The sequence below is a fragment of the Petromyzon marinus genome, chromosome 29, assembly GCF_048934315.1.
Source record: "Petromyzon marinus isolate PM22_M1 ecotype Great Lakes invasive population chromosome 29, UKy_Petmar_22M1.pri1.0, whole genome shotgun sequence".
Taxonomy (NCBI): domain Eukaryota; kingdom Metazoa; phylum Chordata; class Hyperoartia; order Petromyzontiformes; family Petromyzontidae; genus Petromyzon; species Petromyzon marinus.
The window spans coordinates 11,614,023-11,636,358 of record NC_133695.1 but is presented as its reverse complement, the minus strand read 5'-3'; the positions used below and the strand labels follow the sequence as shown (position 1 = coordinate 11,636,358).

General features: G+C 42.8%; 1 protein-coding gene across 2 annotated transcripts in view; it reads right to left on the bottom strand.

Annotated features, from left to right (window-relative positions):
- The window catches only part of TM7SF2 (transmembrane 7 superfamily member 2), a 39,619-nt gene extending 22,448 nt beyond the window's left edge, over nucleotides 1-17,171 (bottom strand). The window contains exons 1-3 of one of the 2 annotated variants that reach the window (XM_032962604.2): nucleotides 16,977-17,171; nucleotides 7,240-7,327; nucleotides 4,827-5,023 (exon numbers count right to left, since the gene is read on the bottom strand). In XM_032962604.2, coding sequence (XP_032818495.2) covers nucleotides 4,827-5,023; nucleotides 7,240-7,291 — 249 coding nt within the window. In that variant the 5' untranslated portion in view covers nucleotides 7,292-7,327; nucleotides 16,977-17,171. The remainder of the gene's footprint in view (nucleotides 1-4,826; nucleotides 5,024-7,239; nucleotides 7,328-16,976) is intronic. The other variant, XM_032962605.2, reaches the window with a different exon arrangement.
- Between the last annotated feature and the right edge of the window lie 5,165 nt (nucleotides 17,172-22,336).

Below are 22,336 nucleotides of genomic sequence, written 5' to 3'. Positions count from 1 at the left end.
TAGGGTGAGTAGGTGTATATAGAGTCAGTAGATAGGAGATACTACTGACTCTATTGTATGTAGGGTGAGTAGGTGTATATAGAGTCAGTAGGTAGTAGATACTACTGACTCTATTGTATGTAGAGTGAGTAGGTGTATATAGAGTCAGTAGGTAGTAGATACTACTGACTCTATTGTATGTAGAGTGAGTAGGCGTATATAGAGTCAGTAGATAGGAGATACTACTGACTCTATTGTATGTAGGGTTAGTAGGTGTACATAGAGTCAGTAGATAGTAGATACTACTGACAATTGTATGTAGGGTGAGTAGGTGTATATAGAGTTAGTAGGTAGTAGACACTACTGACTCTATTGTATGTAGGGTGAGTAGGTGTATATAGAGTCAGTAGATAGGAGATACTACTGACTCTACTGTATGTAGGGTGAGTAGGTGTATATAGAGTCAGCAGGTAGTAGATACTACTGACTCTATTGTATGTAGGGTTAGTAGGTGTACATAGAGTCAGTAGATAGTAGATACTACTGACTCTATTGTATGTAGGGTGAGTAGGTGTATATAGAGTCAGTAGATAGGAGATACTACTGACTCTATTGTATGTAGGGTGAGTAGGTGTATATAGAGTCAGTAGATAGTAGATACTACTGACTCTATTGTATGTAGGGTGAGTAGGTGTATATAGAGTCAGTAGATAGTAGATACTACTGTCTCTATTGTATGTAGGGTGAGTAGGTGTATATAGAGTTAGTAGATAGTAGATACTACTGACTCTATTGTATGTAGGGTGAGTAGGTGTATATAGAGTCAGTAGATAGGAGATACTACTGACTCTATTGTATGTAGGGTGAGTAGGCGTATAGAGTCAGTAGATAGTAGATACTACTGACAATTGTATGTAGGGTGAGTAGGTGTATATAGAGTCAGTAGATAGGAGATTCTACTGACTCTATTGTATGTAGGGTGAGTAGGTGTATATAGAGTCAGTAGGTAGTAGATACTACTGACTCTATTGTATGTAGGGTTAGTAGGTGTACATAGAGTCAGTAGATAGTAGATACTACTGACAATTGTATGTAGGGTGAGTAGGTGTATATAGAGTTAGTAGGTAGTAGACACTACTGACTCTATTGTATGTAGGGTGAGTAGATGTATATAGAGTCAGTAGATAGGAGATACTACTGACTCTACTGTATGTAGGGTGAGTAGGTGTATATAGAGTCAGCAGGTAGTAGATACTACTGACTATTGTATGTAGGGTTAGTAGGTGTACATAGAGTCAGTAGATAGTAGATACTACTGACTCTATTGTATGTAGGGTGAGTAGGTGTATATAGAGTCAGTAGATAGGAGATACTACTGACTCTATTGTATGTAGGGTGAGTAGGTGTATATAGAGTCAGTAGGTAGTAGATACTACTGACTCTATTGTATGTAGAGTGAGTAGGTGTATATAGAGTCAGTAGGTAGTAGATACTACTGACTCTATTGTATGTAGAGTGAGTAGGCGTATATAGAGTCAGTAGATAGGAGATACTACTGACTCTATTGTATGTAGGGTTAGTAGGTGTACATAGAGTCAGTAGATAGTAGATACTACTGACAATTGTATGTAGGGTGAGTAGGTGTATATAGAGTTAGTAGGTAGTAGACACTACTGACTCTATTGTATGTAGGGTGAGTAGGTGTATATAGAGTCAGTAGATAGGAGATACTACTGACTCTACTGTATGTAGGGTGAGTAGGTGTATATAGAGTCAGCAGGTAGTAAATACTACTGACTCTATTGTATGTAGGGTTAGTAGGTGTACATAGAGTCAGTAGATAGTAGATACTACTGACTCTATTGTATGTAGGGTGAGTAGGTGTATATAGAGTCAGTAGATAGGAGATACTACTGACTCTATTGTATGTAGGGTGAGTAGGTGTATATAGAGTCAGTAGGTAGTAGATACTACTGACTCTATTGTATGTAGAGTGAGTAGGTGTATATAGAGTCAGTAGGTAGTAGATACTACTGACAATTGTATGTAGGGTGAGTAGGTGTATATAGAGTTAGTAGGTAGTAGACACTACTGACTCTATTGTATGTAGGGTGAGTAGGTGTATATAGAGTCAGTAGATAGGAGATACTACTGACTCTACTGTATGTAGGGTGAGTAGGTGTATATAGAGTCAGCAGGTAGTAGATACTACTGACTATTGTATGTAGGGTTAGTAGGTGTACATAGAGTCAGTAGATAGTAGATACTACTGACTCTATTGTATGTAGGGTGAGTAGGTGTATATAGAGTCAGTAGATAGGAGATACTACTGACTCTATTGTATGTAGGGTGAGTAGGTGTATATAGAGTCAGTAGGTAGTAGATACTACTGACTCTATTGTATGTAGAGTGAGTAGGTGTATATAGAGTCAGTAGGTAGTAGATACTACTGACTCTATTGTATGTAGAGTGAGTAGGCGTATATAGAGTCAGTAGATAGGAGATACTACTGACTCTATTGTATGTAGGGTTAGTAGGTGTACATAGAGTCAGTAGATAGTAGATACTACTGACAATTGTATGTAGGGTGAGTAGGTGTATATAGAGTTAGTAGGTAGTAGACACTACTGACTCTATTGTATGTAGGGTGAGTAGGTGTATATAGAGTCAGTAGATAGGAGATACTACTGACTCTACTGTATGTAGGGTGAGTAGGTGTATATAGAGTCAGCAGGTAGTAGATACTACTGACTCTATTGTATGTAGGGTTAGTAGGTGCACATAGAGTCAGTAGATAGTAGATACTACTGACTCTATTGTATGTAGGGTGAGTAGGTGTATATAGAGTCAGTAGATAGGAGATACTACTGACTCTATTGTATGTAGGGTGAGTAGGTGTATATAGAGTCAGTAGGTAGTAGATACTACTGACTCTATTGTATGTAGAGTGAGTAGGTGTATATAGAGTCAGTAGGTAGTAGATACTACTGACAATTGTATGTAGGGTGAGTAGGTGTATATAGAGTTAGTAGGTAGTAGACACTACTGACTCTATTGTATGTAGGGTGAGTAGGTGTATATAGAGTCAGTAGATAGGAGATACTACTGACTCTATTGTATGTAGGGTGAGTAGGTGTATATAGAGTCAGTAGGTAGTAGATACTACTGACTCTATTGTATGTAGAGTGAGTAGGTGTATATAGAGTCAGTAGGTAGTAGATACTACTGACAATTGTATGTAGGGTGAGTAGGTGTATATAGAGTTAGTAGGTAGTAGACACTACTGACTCTATTGTATGTAGGGTGAGTAGGTGTATATAGAGTCAGTAGATAGGAGATACTACTGACTCTACTGTATGTAGGGTGAGTAGGTGTATATAGAGTCAGCAGGTAGTAGATACTACTGACTCTATTGTATGTAGGGTTAGTAGGTGTACATAGAGTCAGTAGATAGTAGATACTACTGACTCTATTGTATGTAGGGTGAGTAGGTGTATATAGAGTCAGTAGATAGGAGATACTACTGACTCTATTGTATGTAGGGTGAGTAGGTGTATATAGAGTCAGTAGGTAGTAGATACTACTGACTCTATTGTATGTAGAGTGAGTAGGTGTATATAGAGTCAGTAGGTAGTAGATACTACTGACTCTATTGTATGTAGAGTGAGTAGGCGTATATAGAGTCAGTAGATAGGAGATACTACTGACTCTATTGTATGTAGGGTGAGTAGGTGTATATTGAGTCAGTAGATAGTAGATACGACTGACTCTATTGTATGTAGAGTGAGTAGGTGTATATAGTCAGTATATAGTAGATAATACTGACTCAATTGTACGTAGTGTGAGTAGGCGTATATAGAGTCAGTAGGTAGTAGACACTACTATGCCTAAAAAATAAATATATTTTATTTGGGGGGGTGGGTTAGCAATTGTTGTAAACCTGTTGGATCAACTTTTTACCCCCACATTTGGTGGGGGGGGGGCTCCACTTTCTATAACTTGTTGATTCAGGCCTTCTGAAAGGCTCTCTAATAATTTAGTTGATGGACTGATGGACAAACGGAACGCCGGGCTTTTACAAGAGATTCTCCCAGTTGCAACAAACTGCGCAGATTGCTTTGGTATTTAATTTGATTGTCAAAATAACAGTGAACTTTTAGTACTTTTACATTCAATTGCCCAGAATTTGATTATCTTAAAAAAAGGTTCCGTGTATCACTCAAGTTACACTTCTAGAAACACCACACGAGTTGAATGTTTTCTCAGAAACGATGCCATCTTCTTTATAATGCAAGGTACCGGCCTTAAAAAAAATAAAAACAGAAGTCGTAACCTTTTTTTTAAATTGAAAGGTACGGAAGAGACACGGTTAAACGTTGGCACGTGGCACCATTCTTAGGTACCATCGGCATTTCTAGAGCCATTATTGAATGCCGCGATTGTGCCTGTGGGTTGTTGGGCAGAACAGCATTCCTTACAAACTGGTTGCTCCACGGATATGAGAAAATTGACGCAGCTTAGAGAAGTGCAGGGTCAGTGCTAGCAATGCGATTTAACAATACTGCGCTAGCAAAGGGAAGGAAACAGAGAGCAAAGAATAAAACACGGCCTAAGACCATCGCGGTTGTGCTGTGCCGCTCTCTCTCCGATACGTTTTCAGACTGTGCCACGGGAGAGGCGTTCCGACGTTTCGCTCCGGCTCCTCTTTCAGCGGCACTCGACACAAGCTGAAAACCCACGGGGTTGGGGGTGGGGGGGGGGGGGGGGGGGGGAAACTAAAGACGGGCGCGCGGTTTCTGCCCCCCGAACGGCGCGCGAGTGTGGGGGCGCTCCGGCCGGGCGCTCACGTATCCGATGGGCAGCGTGTAGAGCAGGGCCTGGAAGAGAATCCACGCGACGCAGATGCCGAACGCCCGCACGTCCCACAGCTGGGCGAGGCCGCCGGGCGGCGCGGGCACGGACAGCAAGCCGCCGTCTTCGGAGCCGCACAGCAGGACGAGGTACAGGATCGTGCACGGCATCAGCGCCAACAGCGCCACGGTGCCTGCGCGGGGACGGGCGGCACGGGTTGCGGCGACGGCGGCGCTGGACGGCCGGTCGAACGCCGGGCGTGGCGTCGCGAGTTCGCGCTACCGTACGGGGGGTTCGGGTTTACTGCGCTTTGTTAGTCTCGGAGATGAGTCGGTAACGTTCTGACCCCGTGCCCCGACTGGACGTCTGTGAAAAAGAGCTTTGTGGCTCATCGGATTCCTCCGGTTATAAAGATTCTCATTCGGATTCAATATCCCGGTTCGATATTGGAATAGTGTCCCGAACAGTATGAGAATCGTTGATCGGTTCTTAAGCTGTAATGTTTTCTCAATTGCATTTTTTTTTTAATCATCGTTTCTTAAATACGTGCAATTGGTCGTTGTGGGAGTGACGTCATCACATCTATCTCTCTGTTTAAGGAACGAAACAGGAGAACTTCTCCACAAATATGGCTGTTGCCCGATTACGTTAATTGTAATTACTGGTGAAACGTCATACTCAGATTGTAAATGTTGTGGATTTGCTCTCCAACACACCGGTGTGCTGTTCTCGTAACAAATGTCTAAATTTGTGCGCTAGGCCCTTGCCCAATCCCGGCAAACTGGCTCAGAACTAATCCATCTCATTCCGGTTATAGTGGGCCTGGAATGTTGGCCTTGTTCACATTATGTATATACTGTACTGGCCAAAAAGCAGACAATCAATATTAATGATTTGCATCCATTTGGACAAAATAACAACGCAAAGGTGAAGGGCAGCAGCGATATGAAGTCGTAAAATAATCTCATAAATCACTAAAAAACGATGTAATATATGTTACATGATCCTTATGGCGGTACCCCGCGGTACCAAATATTCCAAAATGGCCGACGCAATTAAATATTTTATTTCTGGGACACTATTTTTTTTCCCCAGGGGTGTTACTTAACTCTGCGACCGGGGTACCAATCAATCCGAAATCAGCGCCACACTCCGCGATGTCGAAACGCAGCGAGGACGATTGTGCCGAAACCCTGAACGCTCTGGGTACGCACCGTGGCGGTGATGGTGCATCGTGGACAGCTCCTCGAGATGAGTCGATTGCCGCATCGCCGACCATCAACGCACTAAAAGTGACTGCATCACGGACATTGTCCGAGAACCGGGGTACTATAATCACCCCGGGGTAACGCCATAATGTTCATCTATATATTCATCACCCACCTAGCAAGTGTAAATGCGGTGCGTGGATATTACAGTGTATATCTAATGTGGTAGGTGTGGTAGGTCCCATGTGGTGATTTCTTTAAAGTGTCTGGAAGCGGTGCAATAACTAATTCTGAATGTGCCGCATGACGCAGCGAAGTTGCTGAACTCAGAGAGTGTGTGTGTGTGTGCACTGGGCAGCGGTAGTGTAGCAGATAGCGCTACGCTGCGCTACGAACCCGGGAACCCGAGTTCGATTCCCACTCACGGCTAATGCCAGCGACGATTATCTGAACCTGTTCTGGGCCTACGCTAGGTTTACTCAGCCTCAAATGAGCACCTGGTGCGATGTGTGAACATCGCCACTGGGGAGACAAAGGTGGCCGGGCGTGGTGCTGGCCACCCACCCCCTCGTGTGCCGTGTCGGCCTTCATAGTTGCTACTCGCTAACAGCACTTGCCCCTACAGCCTGTTAAGGCTACACGGGGGATCTTTGTCTATCTTTGTGACTGACGTGACTTCGGGGGCGGCGGTGTAGCGCTTAGCGCTACGCTGCATCACAAACCCGGCGTGCCGAGTTCCGTTCCCCCGCTCACGGCCAACGCCAGTGGTGACGATTATCTGAACCGGTCCCGGCCCTCCCCTAGGTCGACTCGGCCTCAAATGAGTAGCTGGTGCGGTGGTAAACATTGTCGCAGGTGCTGGCAACCCCCCCCCCCCCCCCGCCCCCCGTGCCGCCCTTCATAGGTGCCCGTTAAAAGCGCCACCCCAAAAGTGTAATAAGGCTATGAGGGGGGTCTTTGTGACAGACCTGCGTCTGGATCAGGAGTGTGCGGGTTCCACGTGGAGTGTTTTCTTTCACGTCCCAACATTCTGCGCTTGCACCTCGCTTCAAAACTTGTCTATCCCCTTGTACGCACGCAACCATTTGCTGAACAGGGCCTGACCCTGCCGATGATTCCCAGAAGGTCAAAGCCAAAATGTTATCTAACGGATAACAAAAATCTTACCCGTAATGGCCCGCACAGCTGCGCTGTCACTTACCTAGTGGGCCCCCAAACTCCAGCTCCTTCACCCCAGCCTTCTCCTTTCCCATAGTGTCCCTCTGGTGGTCTCGGTCTTTCACGCCTCTCTGCACACACACGCGCATTGAAACAAGAAATACTTGTGTTACAAATGATTGATTCCTGGCCAATAACCGTGTGCTCGGACAGATTTCAAAAGCCAACGATTGTTTACAGATCTAAGAGTAAACAATTAAATTTCGATTTAAAGCTTTCGTGACTGCAATGATTCATCTTCTTTGGTTCTTTCGGTAACAATTTTAACAATGGGTGCCTCTGCGGATGTGTATGCTTTAACTTTTAACATAGCTATTTCTGTGACCAGTCACAAGCTAATCATTCAGCCATTTCAATGCTAAATTATATGCTAATTCCTTCGTCAAGGCGCTTTGTTCCTCTCACACAGCTTAAAAGCCGTGATCTGAACGTGGCTCTCTCACTCCAGCGCTGTCCTACCAGACAGTCTCGCCCCCTTCACCTGATGAAGGCCGCTTGTGTTGTGGCCGAAACGTCGTGAGAATATTATTGTGTTATTTTATTTTATCAATTTATTATTTTATTCTCATTCTACGTGACTTTACCGAAAGAACCAAAGAAGATAAACAATTAAAGTTTTTCATTTTACTAGGCAAGGCCCACTGAGCTTTCTAGCCCTTTTTGAGAAGCAACCTGGCCACAAATGGTAGCTCAACGTAGTGGCTTATGACGTGGAAATCGCCACTGGGGAGACAAAGGTGGCCGGGCGTGGTGCTGGTCACCCACCCCCTCGTGTGCCGTGCCGGCCTTCACAGGTGCTGCTCGCTAACAGCACTTGCCCCTACAGTCCGTTACAGGCTACACGGGGGATCTTTGTCTACTGCACTGGGTTTATCTCGCATAGGTCAGCCACGCAAAGTTCTGGAACAGGTTATTCCCTTGTACGAACCCAACCATTTGCTGAACAGGGCCTGACCCTGCCGATGTTCTAACACACAACACGCGTGTTCTAACACACAAGACGAATGTCCTAACACAACATGTATGTCATAATACACAGCACGCATGTCGTAACACACAACACGCATGTTCTAACACACAACACGCGTGTTCTAACATGCAACACACGTGTTCTAACACAACACGCATGTCCTAACACAACACACGTTCTAACACACAACACGCATGTTCTAACCCACAACACGCATATTCTAACACACATGTTCTAACACACAACACGCATGTTCTAACACCCATGTTCTAACACACAACACGCGTGTCGTAACACACAACACGCATGTTCTAACACACAACACGCATGTTCTAACATACATGTTCTAACACACAACACACATGTTCTAACACACAACACGCATGTTCTAACACACAACACACATGTTCTAACACACAACGCGCATGTTCTAACACACAACACGCAATTTCTAACACACAACACACATGTCCTAACACACAACTCACATGTTCTAACACACAACACGCATGTTCTAACACACGTTATAACACACAACACACATGTTCTAACACACAACACGCATGTTCTAACACACAACACACATGTTCTAACACAACACACATGTTCTAACACACATGTTCTAACACACAACACGTATGTTCTAACACACAACACGCATGTTCTAACACACAACACATGTTCTAACACACATGTTCTAACACACAACACGCATGTTCTAACACACAACACACGTTCTAACACACAACGCGCATGTTCTAACACACAACTCGCATGTTCTAACACACAACACGCATGTTCTAACACACAACACGCATGTTCTAACACACAACACGCATGTTCTAACACACAACACGCATGTTCTAACACACAACATGCGTGTCGTAACACACAACACGCATGTTCTAACACATGTTCTAACACAACACGCATGTTTTAACACACAACACGCATGTTCTAACACGCATGTTCTAACACACAACACGCATGTTCTAACACACAACACGCATGTTCTAACACACAACACGCATGTTCTAACACATGTTCTAACACACAACACACAGGTTCTAACACACCTGTTCTAACACGCATGTTCTAACACACAACACGCATGTCCTAACACACAACACGCATGTCCTAACACACAACTCGCATGTTCTAACACACAACACGCATGTTCTAACACACAACACGCACGTTCTAACACACAACACGCATGTTCTAACACACGTTCTAACACACAACACGCATGTTCTAACACAACACACATGTTCTAACACACATGTTCTAACACACATGTTCTAACACACAACACGCATGTTCTAACACACAACACACGTTCTAACACACAACGCGCATGTTCTAACACACAACTCGCATGTTCTAACACACAACTCGCATGTTCTAACACACAACACGCATGTTCTAACACACAACACACATGTTCTAACACACATGTTATAACACACAACACGCATGTTCTAACACACAACACATGTTCTAACACAACACACATGTTCTAACACAACACACATGTTCTAACACACATGTTCTAACACAACACACATGTTCTAACACAATACACATGTTCTAACACAACACACATGTTCTAACACAACGCACATGTGCTAACACACAACACACATGTGCTAACACAACACACATGTTCTAACACACAACACACATGTTCTAACACAACACACATGTTCTAACACAACACACATGTTCTAACACAACACACATGTTCTAACACACAACACACATGTTCTAACACACACTACGCATGTTCTAACACACAACACACATGTTCTAACACACACCACACATGTTCTAACACACAACACACATGTTCTAACACACATGTTCTAACACACAACACGCATGTTCTAACACACATGTGCTAACACACAACACGCATGTTCTAACACACAACACACATGTTCTAACACACAACACGCATGTTCTAACACACAACACACATGTTCTAACACACAACACACATGTTCTAACACACAACACACATGTTCTAACACACAACACACATGTGCTAACACACATGTTCTAACACACATGTTCTAACACAACACACATGTTCTAACACAACACACATGTTCTAACACACAACACACATGTTCTAACACACATGTTCTAACACACATGTTCTAACACAACACACATGTTCTAACACACAACACACATGTTCTAACACAACACACATGTTCTAACACACAACACACATGTTCTAACACACAACACGCATGTTCTAACACACAACACGCACGTTCTAACACACAACACGCATGTTCTAACACACGTTCTAACACACAACACGCATGTTCTAACACAACACACATGTTCTAACACACATGTTCTAACACACATGTTCTAACACACAACACGCATGTTCTAACACACAACACACATGTGCTAACACACATGTTCTAACACACATGTTCTAACACAACACACATGTTCTAACACAACACACATGTTCTAACACACAACACACATGTTCTAACACACATGTTCTAACACACATGTTCTAACACAACACACATGTTCTAACACACAACACACATGTTCTAACACAACACACATGTTCTAACACACAACACACATGTTCTAACACACAACACGCATGTTCTAACACACAACACGCACGTTCTAACACACAACACGCATGTTCTAACACACGTTCTAACACACAACACGCATGTTCTAACACAACACACATGTTCTAACACACATGTTCTAACACACATGTTCTAACACACAACACGCATGTTCTAACACACAACACACGTTCTAACACACAACGCGCATGTTCTAACACACAACTCGCATGTTCTAACACACAACTCGCATGTTCTAACACACAACACGCATGTTCTAACACACAACACACATGTTCTAACACACATGTTATAACACACAACACGCATGTTCTAACACAACACACATGTTCTAACACAACACACATGTTCTAACACAACACACATGTTCTAACACACATGTTCTAACACAACACACATGTTCTAACACAATACACATGTTCTAACACAACACACATGTTCTAACACAACGCACATGTGCTAACACACAACACACATGTGCTAACACAACACACATGTTCTAACACACAACACACATGTTCTAACACAACACACATGTTCTAACACAACACACATGTTCTAACACAACACACATGTTCTAACACACAACACACATGTTCTAACACACAACACACATGTTCTAACACACACTACGCATGTTCTAACACACAACACACATGTTCTAACACACACAACACACATGTTCTAACACACAACACACATGTTCTAACACACATGTTCTAACACACAACACGCATGTTCTAACACACATGTGCTAACACACAACACGCATGTTCTAACACACAACACACATGTTCTAACACACAACACGCATGTTCTAACACACACAACACACATGTTCTAACACACAACACACATGTTCTAACACACAACACACATGTTCTAACACACAACACACATGTTCTAACACACAACACACATGTTCTAACACACAACACACATGTTCTAACACACAACACACATGTTCTAACACACAACACACATGTTCTAACACACAACACACATGTTCTAACACACACTACGCATGTTCTAACACACAACACACATGTTCTAACACACACCACACATGTTCTAACACACAACACACATGTTCTAACACACATGTTCTAACACACAACACGCATGTTCTAACACACATGTGCTAACACACAACACGCATGTTCTAACACACAACACACATGTTCTAACACACAACACGCATGTTCTAACACACACAACACACATGTTCTAACACACAACACACATGTTCTAACACACAACACACATGTTCTAACACACAACACACATGTGCTAACACACATGTTCTAACACACATGTTCTAACACAACACACATGTTCTAACACAACACACATGTTCTAACACACAACACACATGTTCTAACACACATGTTCTAACACACATGTTCTAACACACATGTTCTAACACAACACACATGTTCTAACACACAACACACATGTTCTAACACAACACACATGTTCTAACACACAACACACATGTTCTAACACACAACACGCATGTTCTAACACACAACACGCACGTTCTAACACACAACACGCATGTTCTAACACACGTTCTAACACACAACACGCATGTTCTAACACAACACACATGTTCTAACACACATGTTCTAACACACATGTTCTAACACACAACACGCATGTTCTAACACACAACACACATGTGCTAACACACATGTTCTAACACACATGTTCTAACACAACACACATGTTCTAACACAACACACATGTTCTAACACACAACACACATGTTCTAACACACATGTTCTAACACACATGTTCTAACACAACACACATGTTCTAACACACAACACACATGTTCTAACACAACACACATGTTCTAACACACAACACACATGTTCTAACACACAACACGCATGTTCTAACACACAACACGCACGTTCTAACACACAACACGCATGTTCTAACACACGTTCTAACACACAACACGCATGTTCTAACACAACACACATGTTCTAACACACATGTTCTAACACACATGTTCTAACACACAACACGCATGTTCTAACACACAACACACGTTCTAACACACAACGCGCATGTTCTAACACACAACTCGCATGTTCTAACACACAACTCGCATGTTCTAACACACAACACGCATGTTCTAACACACAACACACATGTTCTAACACACATGTTATAACACACAACACGCATGTTCTAACACACAACACATGTTCTAACACAACACACATGTTCTAACACAACACACATGTTCTAACACACATGTTCTAACACAACACACATGTTCTAACACAATACACATGTTCTAACACAACACACATGTTCTAACACAACGCACATGTGCTAACACACAACACACATGTGCTAACACAACACACATGTTCTAACACACAACACACATGTTCTAACACAACACACATGTTCTAACACAACACACATGTTCTAACACAACACACATGTTCTAACACACAACACACATGTTCTAACACACAACACACATGTTCTAACACACACTACGCATGTTCTAACACACAACACACATGTTCTAACACACACAACACACATGTTCTAACACACAACACACATGTTCTAACACACATGTTCTAACACACAACACGCATGTTCTAACACACATGTGCTAACACACAACACGCATGTTCTAACACACACAACACACATGTTCTAACACACAACACACATGTTCTAACACACAACACACATGTTCTAACACACAACACACATGTTCTAACACACAACACACATGTGCTAACACACATGTTCTAACACACATGTTCTAACACAACACACATGTTCTAACACAACACACATGTTCTAACACACAACACACATGTTCTAACACACATGTTCTAACACACATGTTCTAACACACATGTTCTAACACAACACACATGTTCTAACACACAACACACATGTTCTAACACAACACACATGTTCTAACACACAACACACATGTTCTAACACACATGTTCTAACACACATGTTATAACACAACACACATGTTCTAACACAACACACATGTTCTAACACACAACACATGTGCTAACACACAACACACATGTTCTAACACACAACACACATGTTCTAACACACAACACACATGTTCTAACACACAACACACATGTTCTAACACACAACACACATGTTCTAACACACAACACACATGTGCTAACACACATGTTCTAACACACATGTTCTAACACACATGTTCTAACACAACACACATGTTCTAACACACAACACACATGTTCTAACACACACAACACACATGTTCTAACACACAACACACATGTTCTAACACACAACACACATGTTCTAACACAACACACATGTTCTAACACACAACACACATGTTCTAACACACAACACACATGTTCTAACACACAACACACATGTGCTAACACACATGTTCTAACACACATGTTCTAACACACATGTTCTAACACAACACACATGTTCTAACACAACACACATGTTCTAACACACAACACACATGTTCTAACACAACACACATGTTCTAACACACAACACACATGTTCTAACACACAACACACATGTTCTAACACACATGTTCTAACACAACACACATGTTCTAACACACAACACACATGTTCTAACACACAGCACACATGTTCTAACACACCTGTTCTAACACACAACACACCTGTTCTAACACACAACACACATGTTCTAACACACAACACACATGTTCTAACACAACACACATGTTCTAACACACATGTTCTAACACACATGTTCTAACACACAACACACCTGTTCTAACACACAACACACATGTTCTAACACACAACACACATGTTCTAACACACATGTTCTAACACACAACACACCTGTTCTAACACACAACACACATGTTCTAACACACAACACACATGTTCTAACACACATGTTCTAACACACATGTTCTAACACAACACACATGTTCTAACACAACACACATGTTCTAACACACAACACGCATGTTCTAACACACAACACACATGTTCTAACACAACACACATGTTCTAACACAACACACATGTTCTAACACACATGTTCTAACACACAACACACCTGTTCTAACACAACACACATGTTCTAACACAACACACATGTTCTAACACAACACACATGTTCTAACACACATGTTCTAACACACATGTTCTAACACACAACACACATGTTCTAACACACATGTTCTAACACACATGTTCTAACACAACACACATGTTCTAACACACATGTTCTAACACAACACACCTGTTCTAACACACAACACACCTGTTCTAACACACAACACACATGTTCTAACACACAACACACATGTTCTAACACACAACACACATGTTCTAACACACATGTTCTAACACACAGCACACATGTTCTAACACACATGTTCTAACACACAACACACATGTTCTAACACACAACACACATGTTCTAACACAACACACATGTTCTAACACAACACACATGTTCTAACACAACACACATGTTCTAACACACAACACACATGTTCTAACACACATGTTCTAACACACAACACACATGTTCTAACACAACACACATGTTCTAACACACACTACGCATGTTCTAACACACAACACACATGTTCTAACACACAACACACATGTTCTAACACAACACACATGTTCTAACACAACACACATGTTCTAACACAACACACATGTTTTAACACACAACACACATGTTCTAACACACATGTTCTAACACAACACACATGTTCTAACACAACACACATGTCCTAACACAACACACATGTTCTAACACAACACACATGTTCTAACACAACACACATGTCCTAACACAACACACATGTTTTAACACACAACACACATGTTCTAACACACATGTTCTAACACAACACACATGTTCTAACACACAACACACATGTTCTAACACAACACACATGTTCTAACACACAACACACATGTTCTAACACAACACACCTGTTCTAACACAACACACATGTTCTAACACACAACACACATGTTCTAACACACCTGTTATAACACACAACACACATGTTCTAACACAACACACCTGTTCTAACACGCATGTTCTAACACACAACACACATGTGCTAACACACAACACACATGTTCTAACACACAACACACATGTTCTAACACACAACACACATGTTCTAACACACATGTTCTAACACACAACACACATGTTCTAACACACAACACACATGTTATAACACACATGTTCTAACACACAACACACATGTTCTAACACACAACACACATGTTCTAACACACATGTTCTAACACACAACACACATGTTCTAACACACAACACACATGTTCTAACACACAACACACATGTTTTAACACACAACACACATGTTCTAACACACATGTTCTAACACAACACACATGTGCTAACACACAACACACATGTTCTAACACACAACACACATGTTCTAACACACAACACACATGTTTTAACACACAACACACATGTTCTAACACACAACACACATGTTCTAACACACAACACACATGTTCTAACACACATGTTCTAACACACAACACACATGTTCTAACACACAACACACATGTTCTAACACACAACACACATGTTCTAACACACAACACACATGTTCTAACACACAACACACATGTTCTAACACACAACACACATGTTCTAATACACATGTTCTAACACACAACACACATGTTCTAACACACAACACACATGTTCTAACACACATGTTCTAACACACAACACACATGTTCTAACACACAACACACATGTTCTAACACACAACACACATGTTCTAACACACAACACACATGTTCTAACACACAACACACATGTTCTAACACACAACACACATGTTCTAACACACAACACACATGTTCTAACACACAACACACATGTTCTAACACACAACACACATGTTCTAACACAACACACATGTTCTAACACACATGTTCTAACACACAACACACATGTTCTAACACACAACACACCTGTTCTAACACACAACACACCTGTTCTAACACACAACACACATGTTCTAACACAACACACATGTTCTAACACACAGCAGGCACCGACCTGCCACCGCTCCACACCACGGCGAGTTCGCGACTCCCTCACCCGCGATTCAACGTTCACGATCCGAACCAATATCACGATTCGATTCCGTTCGATTTGTTGCCCCGTGTCATGCGCTGCCTCCTTTTACGCTATCCGCTATTCCCCCAGTCATTCGACACCTGGGACCCCGCATGAGGTTGCTGCCCACGCGCGTCAAATACCGCGCACGATTGGATGTAGCGATGCAAGTTAAAGAAGAGGATAGGCGAATCGATTGTCGACTCTCGAATCGTGACGGAGAATCGTTGAGTCGCGGACCCCGGCCTCACGCGCGCCGCGCCACTGCGCGCCCATTGGCCGCTGGCGCACTCGCGACGTGACGTCATGAGGGGGTGGGGCGTATCGCCACGATATGGCAATATCGTTACGATATTGCTACGATATAGACGATTGTATCGATATCGTACATATCGTAGCGATATCGTATTTATATCGTAATAATATCGCCACGATATAGCGATATTCCCACGATATAGAAGATCCTAGCTGTATCGTATATATCGTGGCGATATCAAAACGATATCGTAATATCGGCACGATTTGGCGATATTACGATATAGCGATATCACGATATGAAGGTATGAATATCGCGATATCGCGATGTCGTCGATGGACTGGGACCAAACGACCTCCAACTTAGATCGGGCCACGTTCTTGAGCTGCCCCGAACTCCAACAACTTAATAAGTACCGCAGGTTGAAGGTGACACAGACTAAACACAGCGTGCTGCCCTAAAGAAATGGTTGTTACATCTTGGAGAAATTAGTTTTCACTTTACGCACTGTTTTTGTTAACGCTGGATGTGTACATTTTGTGAATTATAAACTCCCACGGCGCTGCTGATGATGATGCTGATGTATTCTGTCGGAGCGCTCTGTAGCGCTGACCCTACTCATCCTATTGACCCTACTCACCCTACTCACCCTACTGACACTACTGACCCTACTCACCCTACTGACACTACTGACCCTACTCACCCTACTCACCCTACTGACCCTACTCACCCTACTGACCCTACTCACCCTACTGACCCTACTCACCCTACTCATCCTATTGACCCTACTCACCCTACTGACCCTACTGACACTACTGACCCTACTCACCCAACTCACCCTACTGACCCTACTCACCCTACTGACCCTACTCACCCAACTGACCCTACTCACCCTACTCACCCTACTCACCCTACTGACCCTACTCACCCTACTCACCCTACTGACCCTACTCACCCTACTGACCCTACTGACCGTACTCATCCTACTCACCTTACTCACCCTACTCACCTTACTCACCCTACTGACCCTACTCACCCTACTGACCCTACTGAGCCTACTCACCCTACTGACCCTACTCACCCTACTCACCCTACTGACCCTACTCACCCTACTGACCCTACTCACCCTACTGACCCTACTAACCCTACTCACCTTACTCACCCTACTCACCCTACTGACCCTACTCATCCTACTCACCCTACTGACCCTACTCATCCTACTGACCCTACTCACCCTACTGACCCTACTGAGCCTACTCACCCTACTGACCCTACTCGCCCTACTCACCCTACTGACCCTACTCACCCTACTGACCCTACTAACCCTACTCACCCTACTGACCCTACTCATCCTACTCACCCTACTGACCCTACTCACCCTACTCACCCTACTGACCCTACTAACCCTACTCACCCTACTGACCCTACTCATCCTACTCACCCTACTGACCCTACTCACCCTACTCACCCTACCGACCCTACTGACCCTACTCACCCTACTCACCCTACTGACCCTACTCACCCTACTGACCCTACTAACCCTACTGACCCTACTGACCCTACTGACCCTACTCACTCTACTGACCCTACTCACCCTACTGACCCTACTCACCCTACCGATCCTACTCACCCTACTCAGCCTACCGACCCTACTCACCCTACTGACCCTACTGACCCTATTCACCCTACTGACCCTACTGACCCTACTCATCCTACTGACCCTACTGATCCTACTCACCCTACCGATCCTACTCACCCTACTCACCCTACTGACCCTACTCACCCTACTGACCCTACTGACCCTACTCACCCTACTCACCCTACTGACCCTACTCATCCTACTCATCCGACTGACCCTACTCACCCTACTGACCCTACTCATCCGACTGACCCAGCTGACCCTACTGACCCTACTCACCCTACTCACCCTACTGACCCTACTCATCCTACTCACCCTACTGACCCTACTCATCCTACTCACCCTACTCACCCTACTCACCCTACTGACCCTACTCACCCTACTCACCCTACTGACCCTACTCACCCTACTGACCCTACTCACCCTACTGACCCTACACATCCTACTGACCCTACTCACCCTACTGACCCTACTCACCCTACTGACCCTACTCACCCTACTCACCCTACTCACCCTACTGACCATACTCACCCTACTCACCCTACTCACCCTACTCATTAAGTCAACTAAAACTAGAAGTGCCAAATCTTGACCCGGACATTTTTTGCCTAACAGAAACATTTCTCACTCCTGCCGTCAATGGCTTGCAGATTACGATTGACAACTACAACCTTTGTCGGCTTGACCGAGGATCTAAAGGAGGTGGAATTGCCATCTATGTTCGTTATACTATTGCATGTTCACCAGCTCACTCCTTGTTTAAAAAATGTTGCTTTGAAGTTTTGGCTCTCAGAATAACTCTCCCAAATAATCAACAAATATTGGTAGTGTGCTGCTATAGACCGCCTAGTGGGAAGGATGTTGAAGCTGCATCGGCACTGAGAGAGCTTTTGGGGGGCCTCCCTAAAGGTGAAATAGTTTTAGTGGGTGATCTAAATTGGAATTGGCTAAACCCACTGGCCGTGGCCACAAATTTTACATATGAATTTAACCTGTTTCAATTAATAAATGTCCCCAAAAGACCTAACCTAAAAAATCCGGGACAGTCAACTCTGCTTGACGTCCTATTGACAAATGTCCCTCACAATTTCGCACTGACTGGTGTTCTGGGTAATAACCTTAGTGATCACTCCTTCATTTTTGGGGTGAGATCATCAGCCAGACCCAAAGCCCCCCCTAAAATTGTTGAGAAGCACTCTTTGAGGCACTTCAGCACTCAGGCATTTACAAATGATGTGCTTCACACGGATATTGATAAGGTCTGTGATATCCCCAACGTGACTACGGCTTGGGAGACCTTCAGGTACACGTTTTTCCAAATTCTTAACAAACATGCTCCATTGGTTAGATTTAAAATAAAAGGCAACCGCCCACCATGGTATGATCCTTTGATTACAAAGCTCATGAAAACTAGGGACAAGGCTTGGGCATGTGCTCAGAAAAGTAATTTGGTAAATGACTGTCTAGAATACAGGATTTTAAGGAATAGATGCGTAAAAAAATACGGCATGCAAAAAATGCCTACTTTTTCTCCACTCTCCTGGAATCACATGGAAATGCCAGGATTTTTGGAAAACAATCAAATCTATCGAAAAGGCATCCAAAACAGACAATCTGCCCGTTGAGCTTAACCGAAATGGGGAATATTTTTCAGATCCCAAAAAATAGTTGACAATTTTAACCTTCATTTTTCTGAAGCTGGTAATCTTTTTGATAATGTATTGGGAGTCACCCCTGCTCCTGCAAATTCCTACACCCCTGTCCAAACATTAAAGGAATTTAGTTTCCAACCAATCCACGAAAGTAATGTTCTGAAACAACTGTCCTACCTCAAAGGGTCCTCCTCTACCGGAGCAGATAGTTTTCCCTCTACTAACTGTTGGTCACCTTTGTATATTAGGTCACCTAATATACAAACCTATAGCCCATATTTTCAACCTGGCCATCAAAGAAGGATCAGTTCCTCTAGAATGGAAACATTCCTATGTCCGTCCACTTCACAAAGGGGGCCCTAAAGATTATCCCAATAACTACCGACCTATCTCAATTTTGTCCCCATTGATGAACATTTTTGAAAAATTATTGAACTACCAAATTAGCAGTTTCCTTCAACCAACAATCTACTACATCTAAAACAATCTGCGTTCCGAAATAAATACAGCACCACATCTGCTGCATTAGACTATTTGAATCAAATTTACAATAGCCTTGATAATAAGCAGTACTGTGCCTGTCTTTTTCTTGACCTGTCCAAAGCTTTTTATACAGTAGACCACAACACCCTGCTTAGTAAACTAAGTTGCCTCGGTTTTTCCGAGAACACAGTACAATGGTTAAAAAATTACCTATTTTCTCGCACCCAAACTGTATTCACAGATGGTTGGAGGTCAAACAGTGTTAAGATAACAAAAGGGGTTCCACAGGGTTCCATCCTCGGCCCCCTCTTGTTCTCTCTTTATGTCAATGACTTGGGCACTGACCTGGATCATTCCAGGGTAAATCTTTTTGCAGATGACACGATACTGATTACTGCTGGCCGCTCTCCAGATGACGTGATTGCCAAGCTCCAGGGTGATTTCAACAAACTACAACATCAGCTAGTTTCTCTAAAACTAGTCTTGAATACCTCCAAAACCAAGGTGCTATGCTTCTCACCGGGATTAAAGCAGGAAGTCATTTTTTCCCCAATTACATTTCTTGAATAATTATCAAATAGAGCAAGTTAAGATCTATATGTATCTTGGGGTCATCCTGGATTCAAAACTTAATTTTGAAGATCACATTGATTGTATTGGTAAAAAGACAAAAATAAAAATTGGTTTTCTGTATCGACACAATCAGTTTCCCCCCAATGTTCCGTTTGGAATTGATAAAAGCTACCATACTGCCTCTACTTGACTACTGTGACATTGTGTATAAATCAGCCCCATGTACTGTACTGAAGAAGCTTGATTCCATCTATCACTCGGGCTTAAGATTTGCATTGAACTGCCCATATAGGACTCACCACTGTGATCTCTACATTGGGCCAAACTTAACATCTCTTAATGTTCGATGGCTTGTGCACCAGATCTTATTTATTCACCATGTACTTACAAAAAAATCCGCAGACTACCTACTGGATCTCCTCTCTGCTTCAAAGAACAAATTTGGCCTCAGGTCTTCGCTCATCTACCAGCTTCACATTCCCTATTGCCGTACAAAAACCGGAGGAAGGGCCTTTGGCTATTGATGCCCCCAGGGTCTGGAATGCTATTGCCAATAAACTGCAACTTGAATCACTACCTATGAGATCTTCACTCAAAACTGCTCTAGAGGAGTTGTACACCCCTAGCTGCCACTGCTATTCAGTGGCCTAAAATATGGCTCTAGATTTTGGTGTTATAATTTATGTAGTTTATTGTT